The 12,688-nt window shown below is 46.7% G+C and overlaps 1 protein-coding gene across 4 annotated transcripts in view; it reads left to right on the top strand.

Moving 5' to 3' along the window:
- The window catches only part of Arhgap10 (Rho GTPase activating protein 10), a 246,939-nt gene that overhangs the window by 213,890 nt on the left and 20,361 nt on the right, over positions 1–12,688 (top strand). For all 4 annotated transcript variants that reach the window (XM_060393189.1, XM_060393188.1, XM_021655949.2 and 1 more), the window contains one exon: positions 9,863–10,022. In XM_060393189.1, the coding sequence (XP_060249172.1) occupies positions 9,863–10,022 (160 nt within the window). The remainder of the gene's footprint in view (positions 1–9,862; positions 10,023–12,688) is intronic.

The raw sequence follows: 12,688 nt of genomic DNA, 5'->3' as shown, positions 1-12,688 counted from the left end.
GGGATTGGGTTGGAAGTGGTTGGACTAGAACCCTGGGCCTTGCACATGCTAAGCACAATTCTCTGCAGGGACCGGCTCTCCCAGCCCTTTATCCTCTGCCTTGACACCATCTCCGTAAGTGCCTGTGTGGAAATCCGTCTGCTAGGTATCTAGATACAGATGTCTGCATGCACATCAGGCGAGGAGCACCCCTTGTACTTGGCAACTGTCACTTAGGTCTCACAGTTAGCTTTCTTTTTGTGATGGGCATCTGTCATGGCTGGGTCCCCCCCCCCACTTCCTTCTACCCTAAGATATAAGGAAAGTTTCCTGAACATAGGAGTTTTCTGTTTTCTAAGAGGATAATTGGCTCATTCACATCTTAATGATGTGTGTTGTTTAACTCAGTTTCCCAACCAATCTTTAAAAAAATGAAGTGTCTACCTAAGAAATGGGGTGTGTGTTTACACGCACTTTTCTAGTTAAGGAGAACTAGAAAGTAAGTTAATGTAGTTACTCTGGTGTAAATGTCTGGTCTCAGAATTCTGAAAGAGAATAATTCTTAGGCTTGCTGCCGACAGCTTCCTGGTACAGATCTCATGCGTTTGCCTCTCCTGTCAGAGCATCTGAAGACAGTGTGCCACCGTTCTTTGGCCGTTTCTGGTTCATTTGACTAGCATATGGGAGGCTGTAAGAGAAGCACTGGCTTTGCCTTGGCTGTGTAGGTGTTAATTGGATTTTGGATCTGCTGCGCGCCTTCTCAGCCATGCTTCTTTGCAGCCTTTCTGCTCGGTGCTGCTCTTTCCTTTGTGGGCTGTAGCTCCCAGCTGGAAGAACCCATGATGCCCTGGGCTAGCCTGACTCTGTGGTAAGTTGTGAAGAAACAGCCTGACTTTGGTGGACAACCAAGGAATGAGCAACTTGGAAGAAAACAGTTGTGTGTGTGTGTGTATGTGTGTGTGTGTCTGTCTGGGTGTCTGTGTCAGTGATATTCTTTGGGTTGTGTTGCTGTAGCAGCATTTCCCTTTTGAAGCAATGTCAGGCTGCAGCATTCCCTTTTGGAGTCATGTTCCTCATTTAGAACTAGAGATTCGGAACGTTCCCCCATCCACAGAATCCACACTCGGTGGTCGGAAAGCAGCCAGTGTGTTAATGTGCTTTCAGGACCTGGGTAGGAGAGGTAGATCATGTGTAAATGATCCTTACGTGTGCTAAGTACAGTGCCAAGTTTCCAGCCAGACCAATTGAGGATGGCTGTTGCAAGGTGTCATTTCCTGTATGCACTACTGTGCATGCGCTTGTAGTGACTGTGTTGGGAGGCAGCACTGCCTGACCACAGTACTGCATTGGGGGTACCCTTCGGTTTAGGAAGGGTAACAAAGTTATCTTTTGCTCTCTGTCTTCATCCCATATATCGTGTGTGGAGGCTGAATTGCTCCACCTCCAGGACAGATCCACGATGCAGGCCACCTGCACATTTGCTGCTCAGCATGACATTTTTATGTGTGATATCAAGTACAGTAGCCTTTGGAGCTGGGGAGAGGGAAATGGGCAATTTAGCATGTTACAGATGTTGCTAGTTCATGCAGCGTTATACGCTAGTTTTGATAAAACCAACCAGACCTTATTTTAACAAACTAGAAGTTATGTCAAGAAGTAGGAAGTGAGTTCCTGACACGAGGCCCCACAGCTCTTTCCAGTGCCCCCTGTTTGTCATGGGATGAAAGGCCAGTATGGTGAAGTGTAGCAGCCGTTTGTGAGTGGTTTCTGTACCACAGGAAATGCTGTCTGGCATAATGGCAGGAGGCTGGTTCAGCCAAGCCCTACTGGGGAAGCCCACCTAATTTGTATTGAAGCCACTTTCAAAAATAAACCAGTTGATGATGTTGATGCTTGGATTTATGTCTGTGTGCCTACAGGAAGTTACTAGATTCCAGCTCAGGTTTTCCTGTTGATTTCCTCTGCGGTCTTAACAGCAAGCTTTATATGCTAGTGGGCAATGAAAGTAGCACTTAAGAATATTAGCTTTTTACTTATAGAGCAGCTTGTGTGTAGTATTTACAGTGTGTTAATGATTCCTGTTGTGAGTACACTAAAATAAAGGTGCCAACTGTATCCCAGTGAATTCTGTGGTGACTGTTCTTTGGCTTTCAATATTTGGGAAGATTATTTGTTGGCATAATATCCTCTTATTTCGTAATATTTTAAAGCTGGGGCTATTTTTGGTATTTTTTTTTAAATGGTGCCTTACAAGTTTTAGCATGAAATGTTTTTTATTATCATTGAGTTCTAAGTGTTTCTTAGTTTCTTTTTAGCTTTCTTAGTAGCCTTATTTAGTTTGCTGATGTGTAAAGTATAGTATTTTGCTACAAAGTGTCGATTGTCTTGCAATTCTTTTGGTATCTGTGGGGATTGAATGAGGATAGTCTCCATTGCCTAAGGTGTTTGAATGTTTGGTCCCTCGTTGGTAGAACTGTTTGGGAAGGATTAGGAGGTGTGGCCTCATTGGATGTGTGTCACTGATTGTACAGTTTGTGTTTTCAGAAGTCCATGCTATCCTCAGTTCTCTTTTTTTCTCCCCAGCCTTTCTGCCTGTCCCGTTCCCTCTTCTTGTTTCCCTTTTCCCTCCCATCTTTCCTCCTCCCCCTATGACTGTCTCAACATGTAAGCTGTCTGCTCCAGTGCCATACGTGCTTGCCTGCCTGCTGCCTTGCTTCTCTCCATGATAGGCAGGGCCTCACCCTCTGAAACTAAGCAAGCCCCAATGAAACACTTTCTTTTGTAAGTTACCTTGGCCATAGTGTCTCTTCACAGTAATAGATGACAGTATTTAAGACTTTGTAGTCTTCCTTCAAAAATATTTTATGTGATGTTGAAGACAATATTATCCTCTATTTGCTACAAGTTGTATGTGTGTCTGTCTGTGGGGGTGGTGAGGCTGTAGGGGTGTATATGTACAAAAAAGGTCCACCTTACACGTTGATTCTTTTTCTTGTTACGTATGTGATCTGAGTGGAGCCTGTCAAAGCCTGTAGCTACAGTGTTGAGTTTTCTGTCTTTTCCTTTGACCTGTGGTTGGTTACTTGAGGCTGTCTCTTATTTTTATTTATTTATCTCTGCTAAATGACCTTCATGTACCTCCTGTCATTACCTTTCTTTTGGGTTCTATTTGCCTGGCACTTCATCCTTTGTTCTTGTATTTTCAACATGGCCTTTTTCACCTTACATTTGCTTCTTTAAGTCAGCATATTGCTTGAGTTAAGAAAAGCACTTGGAGAGTCACTGTCTTGTAATTGGCAAGTTTAATCCATTTTCATATAATTACCATTATGTTACAGTTTCTGTCATTGTATAATTTTCGTTTAATGCTTTTGATGCATTTCTTTCTTTTCCGCCTTTTCTCAGGTCATTCTGAGCTAACACAGACCCCATAATAGCAGGCCACACCTGTCTTTGAACTAATCAAACATGTGACTGTGAGGTTTGAGTAAATTAAATCCGAACAGTAAGTCAGATATTCTTTCTTTTTTCTGTCCTCACCCTTTTGTTCTTACTTTGTTAATATGCAGGCCAGGTATTTCAGGATGAGGAACACGGAGGCGCTCTGCTTGTGCAGAGAACTCGTTCCCAGCCCCATTGCAGAGGCTTCTCGGGATATCTGGACTATGAGCACATTTGAGGCTTAGTGGAGGCCGACCAAGAAGGGACTCGGGGAGCAGCCCGATTTCCATACTGTCAGGAAATATTTTGAGAGGAAGACAAGAAAAAAAAATGATAGCAGCGCTAAGGTAGGGTAGTGTGAAGCCTGGCTCTTTAACACACACACACACACACACACACACACACGCACACGCACACGCACGGGCTGCTGCTGAGGTCCAGTGACCAGCGGTGAATGGCGAGAACCGCTGGCCATCACTGGACCAAGGAAGTCAGCAGGAGTAAGGCGTACCAGAACACTGAGGTCAGTTCATGTCAGTTACTGGTTGTGGCAGAACCGGGCCGGGAGGTGTCTGAAGAGTTTCCCTTCGTGATCTGGTCTCTACCAATCTCTGGCCCAGTGATTACGAAAGTGAAGCACTGTTCACATGCTCAAGCTTGTTATCAAATCACACTTGGGGTGGGGTTGTCACCCGCTGTAGATGGTGCTATTCCTGGCCTGGTGGTCCTGGGTTCTATAAGAAAGCAGGCTGAGCAAGCCACGAGGAGCAAGCGAGTGAGCAGCACCCTCCATGGCCTCTGCATCAGCTCCTTTTTCCAAGTTTCTGCCCCACCTGAGTTGCTGTTCTAACTTCCTTTTATGATGAACAGTGCTGTGGAAGTATAACCCCAAGAAACCCTTCCTGCTCCAAGTTGCTTTGGTCATGGTGTTTCACCACAGCAGTGGTGACCCTAATTAAGACACTTGGTGCTAGAGCACATGCCCAGCATGTAAGACCCCAGCTGGGTCCTCAGCCCTGCAAGAAAGAGAGGTATCAGACTAAATAGAGAAATGCGTGTTCCTCTGGCACGCCTTTCTGTCTGGTTTCTAGGGGAGCTTGAGAGTCACTGTCTTCCGCACTTGTCTTCACCGAGTGCTGCTCACTGCAGCGCGTGGCTGTCTCCTGGGTCCAGTGTCTGGACCACGTTGCTCCCTGTAATTCCTGCAGCGACACCTCTCCAGCTGCAGGTGAATTCAGATGCCCTTGTACTGCGCGTAGAGCCCTGTTTTCCGCCTCTGCTCCATACTCCAGCCAGAGCCAACTACTTAACAGCTTTGCAACTGCCGAGCTCTCACCTGTCTCTCCACTGTGGTGTCTCTCTACCACAGCCTTTGTTCTCTGGGAGTCTGGCAGTGATTTCTCCTTATTTCTGTTGCATGTCTCCCACATGTCTTTCATCCCTCCCACTGTCAGGTTTTTAAACTCGTTATTTCTGAGTCTCAAAGCTCCTTGAGAAAGTCACATTATGCAAATGCCACCTTTTGCTCTGTTTATTATCAATGTCTCCTGTGTTAAACCGTGAGCACCTTTGGGCGAGGGACTGATGCTGTGACTGTAAAGTCTCATCCATGATGTGCCTGGTGAATAGTCTGAGGGCAGGAAGTTAGAGATGCTTGTGGTCTGGAAGGGAGGAGTTGGCAAGTAGAAATTACTAGTCAATTTTGTGAAAACACACTGAAATTCGCCCCTGTTCTCTGCCCAGTCTTGGAGGCAGTGGCTTTCATGTCCATGATCCCTCTTGTACCGCAGAGTCCATTGCAATTACCTCAGGTCTCTCAATTTTGCCTGGTAACACATTGTACTTGTAAAGAGTTACCAACCCTGAGACATAGTTTCCACCCTCAAAGCATATATGTTGGAAGTTGGGTGGCAGGCTAGAATAGGTTGAGAAACTACAATGTGACATCAAAATGCCAAATTGTTGCTGCTTTATTTGAGAGAGGAAAGCGTGCACAGTTAACAAGTGTTTGGTGGAAGTCAGGTTTAGGTTGGGTGTTGCCTCTTGTCTTGCTGATTATTCCAAACAGAAGTTGTTCAGTATCATTTTTGTTCTTTTCTTCACAGGACTCCTTGTAGATGCTCATGAGAGGGTGGCTGGCCCCTGAGGGTAAAGGGAGAGATGAAAATGATCAGAGTGGGGCTGTGGCTGTGGCCCTGTGCTAGAGTGCTTGCCTGGCACGCACTCCTCAGGCTCTGTTCAAAGCATGCACAGTGAACAATAAAGTGCTGGATCCAAGCTTCAGTTACAAATTAATCTCAGAAGATTTGAAAATCTTGCTTTAGTAATCACTGAATATATGGTTTAGGTGATAAGTTAATAATTTGCAAATGAGATGATCTGACTTTCATCCCAGAACATATACTAAAAAAAAAAAAAAAAAATCTGGTCCTGATGGCATATGCTTGTGATTCCAGAGCAGGGCAGGAGTAGATGGGCGGACTCCTCTGTCTTGCTGGCAGCTGGCGTAGACTATATGTTGAATTTCGGGCCACCGAGAGAGAGACCCTGTCTCAGAGGGGGAAAGGTGCCTGAGGACAACACTTGGGATTAGGCTCTGTCTTCACATACGGATATATTGACAACCCGCACTATTAGGCAAAATTATTGTGAACAGAAGTTGGGGAGATGGTTCTAAGACTGGCTGTGTATACACTGTGTTTACACAATGCTCCTCGTATTTGGTGATTTTTGTCCAGTATACAGACCCATTCCCCGACAGAGGCAGGAGAGGAGGTCAGATGCTGAAAAGGAGAGCGAGGTTTGATCAGTCTGGTTTGATCAGTCTGCATACTCCCACCCATGTCACTGTCACCTGAGGGCTCGGGTTGGCACTGTTTGGCAGACAGGGAGACGGCTCTCCTCATGGAATGTGGTTCAGCACGCTGCCACAGTTTGTGCGCTGTCAGTCTGCCTGGGGAAGATTAGAGGTGCTGCAAATGAGCTTCTGTGTCTGGGGGAAAACACCCAGGCATGTTTCTAAAGTAGAACCTCTGCTCATGGGTTCCTCAGACCCGCTTCTCTCAGCCCTTTCCATGGTGGGAAGGAGTCAGGAGGAAGGCTGCTCTCAGACCCTCCACAGCTGCTCTGCTGTGAGGCCCTGGAGTCAGTGAACGACCCTGGAGCGATGGCAGTCTAGGCTTCGGCCTCGTGAAGCCAGGAAACTGTGTGTGTCACTGTCACCGTGAAGGGGCCTGCTCTGCAGGAGGAGCTGCAGAATTGGGCTCCTGTAGCTGAGCTCACATTGGTAGCTGTCCTGAGGTTGCTTGATACTGAGGGTGCTTTTATCATTGAAAGCCCTGTCAAGCAGCCACTGAAGAGGTGAGGTGAGGAGTTCTTTGGGTTTGCAGTTTGAAGAGATACACGCAGTCCATCCTGGTGGCCTGAAACCCCGAGTGGTGTGAGCACCTGTTAGGTTCATTGCATCCCATCAGGGAAGCATCCAGGGGATAGGAAGTAGGGCCAGACCGTAAAATAGCAGAGCAGCCAGGCCCCAAACATTTGAGGCTCTGCCTCTTACAGGTTCCAAAACCTTTCAGGACCGTTTCAAACATAGGAACGTATTTGCAGGGGGAGTGATTTCACATAGAAGCCATAGAAATTATCTCGGAGCCTCCTCTTTGTGGTCCTGTGTGTAGTCCAGGCTAGCTTGAACTCCATGTGTAGCCCAGGCTGGATATCTACATGTAATTCTCAGCCTTCGAGGCCCTAGAGTGCTGAGGTTGCAGCTGTGTGCCTCCACATCCAGCTGAGTGCCTCTCAGGGACACAGTTTGTTCTCTTGTGCAGAGAAGAGAAGAACTGGAGTTGAGCTTTCTAAGCTCTGGAAGAGGCGACCCTTCCTTCAGAAGGAACTCTGTTGTAAAAAGAACGGAAGCTGCGTTCTTTTCTTTTTTTTTTTTTTTCTTGTTATGTTTGGTTTTCTTTTACTGTTTTATTGTACTGGTCATCTAGTTTAGTTCTTGGTATTTCTCGTATATTTTGTGGCATTAATAATTTGACATACGAATATCTCAAATTAATTAACATCCATTAACATTTTCTTTTTTTTTTCTTCTTTTTCTTTTTTTTTATCAGTTACATTTTTTTAACTCTGTATCCCAGCCGTGTCCCGAGGGGACCATGTATGGATCTAACCTAGAACCTCCACTCAGATGTAGCCTGTGGTAGCTCAGTAACCAATTGGTTTCCCAAAGTGAGGGGAACAGGGACTATTTCTAACAGGAACTCAATGGCAGGCTCTTTGACCTCCCCACCCCCGAAGGGAGGAGCAGTCCTGCTAGGCCACAGAGGAGGACTTTGCTGCCAGTCCTGAAGATACCTGATAAAACAGGATCAGATGAAAGGGGAGGAGGTCCACCCTATCAGTGGACTTGGAAAGGGGCAAGGAAGAGATGAGGGAGGGAAGGAGGGAGGGAGGGACTGGGAGGGAATGAGGGATTGGAAGCTGCGTTCTAACGGTGGGTTTTGGTTCACTCGCCTCCAAGTTGGCCCAGCCCTATTGTTGGGACGGAATTTCTCCAGTTACAGACATGTTTGTGCTGAATGGCTATCAAAGAAGCGACTTAGCCGAAAGAAAAATTAAGCAGTTATTTCTAGAATTTGTTTGTAACAAGCATGGGACAAGACTTGCAGGGAGGCATAGTCCGGGGAGAATAGTGGCTCAGCTCACTGCTCTGTCTCCACGCGCCCACCTTCCCTGCAGGGTGCTAAGGACCGTGTACTCATGGAACTCCTCCATTCCCATGTCTCCCCAGGCACCTCTTCCCCACCCCATTCTGGATTATTGTTGATGCACACTCCCCCAATTTAGCTTTTCTGGTTCTCATTTCTAAGACACACTCACTGAGCCTTATCTCTGAGTTAGGTCAGGAGTCAGTAAGATTTATTTTCTACACCCAGTTCTCAAGGTTAGCATCCCAAGATCTAGCCTAGGCAGGGCCCAGAATTTGTCTTGTGCTTTATTTTAGAAGGGAGAAATTGCAGTGTTTCTGAAATGGTTTTCTGCAAGCGAGTTCTTCCCTGACCCTGGCGTTTTTGCACACACTGCGCCTCGGGTCCAGGATGGGAAACTGTGAGGGCTCAGAACACTCGGAGCTTATGTTGGCTGAGGTTGTGGACCTCCATTTGCTGCTGTGGCAGCGTTGGGCAATTGTTATGACCCATCACCTGGAAAATCAAGGCCAAATCAGTGCTGTTTCCATAGAACTGCTTCCTCTGCAGGTCACTGGGGGAGTCAATATTTAATAAGTTATTTGGGCAGAAAAAGCAAAGCTCTGCCGGTACCATTGCAGTGTTTTATAGAAGCCTGGAGCACGTGGAAGCAAGAAGGCCAGTTGAGAGAAACAGCTGCTTTTGCAGCTCTTTTCTGCGTACACCCCCCTTTCTTAAACACAAGCTGATGTTAAATATATACAAACGATAGCAAACATTTTATAAAGTGGCATAAATCACACGCTCATTTAGGATCTGCTTCTTAGTGGTGGTTTACAGTTACTGCGGGGACCCGACTCTGTGCTCTCCCTTCAGTGTTCACGGGAACGGAAGCTCCTTCATGGAATACTAATAAATTGGGCCATCAGGAATTGTGATCCAGGGTAGCAGCTCAAAAGGCGAGTCCCTTAACATTTCTTCCGTTACACACCGGTGTGCAAGAATGCACAGGTGACAAGAGCCTGAGGAGTCTGGCTCTGCCCGGCTGCTGGGCCACTCTGGGCTGTCCCTGATATTTGTATCTGGCTTCTTTGAGGGTTAAACGGCCATCATGGCTACATAAAAGGTGCTTGTTTTCCATTCGGCCTGACTAGTTATTTTCCTTCTTCGCTCTTCATGGGAGTGTTGTCTGTGTGTTAGGCAGCTTTCTGCTACTGTAATAAACACCTATGATAAATCAGCTTACACAGAGAGAAGGTTCGCTTTGGCTCACACTTTTAAACTTAAATCCTTGACTGATTGGTTCCTTTTGTGTTTAGGCTTGCGGGATGCAATTGGGTACATGTGGTAGAGACAGCTATTAGCCCTTGGCTGCTAAGGAGAGAGGAAGAAGAGGTTGGGGTCCCATTGTCCCCTATAAGGACATGCCTCTAGTGACCAAGTAAACATTTCACAAGCTTTCACCACTTTCCAGTAGTGCTGTTGTCTAGGAACATTCTATATTCAAACTATAACCGTTAAGAGTGTCTTCTTGTTTTGTTTTGTTTAAAAAAACAAAAAACAAAACAAACCCCAACAAATCCATAGGCACAAACCTTCAAAGGTATCAGGTTCCCCGGCCGAATTGTACCTGTAATTTTGAAAATAATCAAACTGACTGATAAACAGTGCTATGTAGTTGTTCATAGACTTATTTTTTATGTTTCCCTTCCCAGTTTGTTTGAAATCCAATTCCTTTTCCCTCTATCTAGGTGACAGCGCTGGTCCCCTCAAGGAGGAGCCTCCCACCAGCAGTCAGGACTCACTGTCCACTCCATCTCCCACAACTTCAGCTGCACTTGGGCCTCCTGCACCAGACAGGAACCACCTTTCCGCAGATGTTGGGGACTGTGGAGACGGCACAGCCACTACGTAAGTTGCTGTGCCTTGGTGTGGTGCTGAAGGAAGGAAAGCCACCACTGTTTTTGCCAGACAACATTTAAGCCTTTAGCTCCAAGGACACTCCCTAGTCGGCATGCTGCCGGAGGGAGAAGGGCAAGGCAAAAATCTTTGTTGCATAATGCCTTTCTGTTTCCAGGTCGGAAGGGGATGGGTGTGGCTTCCGGTCAGATCTGAGTTCGGTTTGTGGTAATTTGGGGTCATGGGAAGGAAGTTCGCTGCTACTCCTCTCAGTGTAACTTTGCAGATGCAGGGAGGGAAGGATGTTTGCGCTCTGGTGGGCTGTCTCTGGAAACGGTCCTAAAGTAGGTGAGTCTTTGGTTGTTACTGAGCTAATGTTCTGTTTTACTCCAGAGCATCTTGCCTTATGGAGATTTGGTAACTCACATCTGATTTTATCTCCTGGGTTAATGTCAAGCTTGTGTAGATCAGCTCAGGTCTCCTGGAGCAAATGGTACTCATACAAACAGAAAGCCTCGAATTTGTTTGACTCCACAGGGCTTGATGGAGTCCAAGGAATCACTGTAGAACAGGGGGTGTTGTGAGTGCTCAGAAAAGTCAAGACAGATTTTTGAATAAAGTCTTGCTTGATTAGTCAATAAAATTACATCCAAAATATAGAAAACCCAGAGAGCATTAAAATTTTTTAAACTAAAATTGCTTAAAATAGATTATAGATAATGATGTCATCTGACCCTAGCTGGGCATTCTTGGGATTTTAAATGGATTGGAAAGTGTTCCTCATATTACTTGGCTTTTTATAGCCTCAGCTGGATTCATATGAGATCATTATGATCCTATTAAGTATTAAGAGGGGAGGCTGGGAGGACTTTGGTATGCTGAAATTTTGGGGTGACCTGAAGACGTTGAGAAGCTGACCTGAAATCAGAGTGAAACTTTGGAGTTCGCATATTCGCCCTCTAGAGGGGCGTGTGCGTGCCTGCATGCGTGCACCAGTGTACTTACACGCCCCAAGATTGTTTCAGTTTTCTAAGCTGAAGATGATGTATTGTGGACTTAAATCATGAGTACCGAAATGTTCTTGACACCTTTAACCACGAATCAGCAGTGACAGTCGTTCTGATGTTGCCCTGGTACCCAGTGTCTGACCCTGGCTGACTTGAGCCGGAATTAGTGTGTGTGCTTCTTAGTGACACCCAGATCCCAGTATTTCCTTCAGCGAGTGTACATCAGAGTCAGTGGAGAACAGTTTAGTCAGCCTTGCATCGCTCTCACATCATGGTTCTGCAGGAAAGTGACATTATGAGCCCTGGGATAGCCATTGCTCAATTCACATTTGGGCCCAAAACGAGAGTTCGTTATGTCAAGTGCGGAATGAATTCCCCAGCTTCCTTTTCATGTGCATTTGAAAGTGTCATGAAAAGCACCCCAGCCTGAGAGCTACCGTGGGAGAGGTGGGGAGGGGTGGAAGCAGGCAGGGAAGGTTTTGTTGTAATGGAGACTTGCATCCTACTCACGGTCTTGATTTTTTTTCTTCTTATGTTGTACATGAAACACATGTGTTTCCCTTAGTTTGAGAGCACTGCCTGTGTATTTTCGAAAGGATCGACCTGGGCTGGGAGACGGCTCAGTTGGTAAAGTATTGCCGTATAAGCATGAGGACCTATGTTCGGTCCGCAGAATCCACATAAAAACGCTAAGTGCTGCGTGCTGAGGCAGGAGGAGGACCTCGGGCTTGTTGGTCAATCAGCCAGGCCTGAGCAGGCTCCAGGAGACTCTCGGAGCACCAGGAGGGGTGCTGAGTAGCAGCACCTAGCTTGGTTGTCCGGGGCTCACCTTCACTGTCCGCTCAGGTTACCGTTGGTGTGCAGCAAGTGCTCCTCCCCGGAGCACACCTCAGGACCCTGAGATCCCCAGCTGGGTGGGGCCCAGTAGTGGAGCCTCGGCTTAGCGGGGTTCTCTTTAGTTCAGGAAACAAGTATAAGATGCCCCACTCTCCTCAGCCCCGCCCACAGCGGGTGAAGATTCAGCAGACCGGGGAGATGGGGAGATGCTGGAAAGCTTGCGTTTCTAACAAACCCTTGAATTCCGTTCCTCTTTCCCAGATTCCACCTGGGCTGACCGTAGGCTGCTTCTCTGAGGAACAAGATTAGGGTAATTGGGTTCTCCCTGCTTGTTAATATGTTTTGTAATTGTCCAAAATGGTCTTTAATGTGTCTAGCGTATCTATGTAATGTATGAGGTCATGGCGTGGGTGTGTTCATCACCGCGGGTTATCAGTGTGGCGGGGTTCCATAGTCCCACTGGCTATTGTGAGAAGTGCTCTCCGGCAGGTATCCTGGTGGTCTTTCTCCTCAACCGCTGTCCTGACGTCTGTCTCTACTCATGTTGTTCTGTCTGCGTGCATCCATGTGATGATGAGAATCGGTGGTTTGTGTTGTTTTTTACGTTCAGGGGGGCGAGTCCATTGGTCTTGCGGTGGCCTGCTCGCGTAGCCTGCACACTTGGATTTTCTGCTTTAGATAGCTCTCTACCCGTTTGCTTGGCCTAGTCTGACGTGTTTTCAGGGTCTAGCGTAATCTTCACATCCAGGATGGCAGAGCCTTGACATACATACCTTTCTTTCTTGGTCATCTCCGTTTGGCATTAACATCACGGGGCCGCTGACTCTTTAGGCA

This window comes from Meriones unguiculatus, chromosome 10, assembly GCF_030254825.1.
Source record: "Meriones unguiculatus strain TT.TT164.6M chromosome 10, Bangor_MerUng_6.1, whole genome shotgun sequence".
Classification (NCBI taxonomy): Eukaryota; Metazoa; Chordata; class Mammalia; order Rodentia; family Muridae; genus Meriones; species Meriones unguiculatus.
Note: the sequence above shows the minus strand (reverse complement) of the source record. Positions and strands in the feature narration are given on the sequence as shown.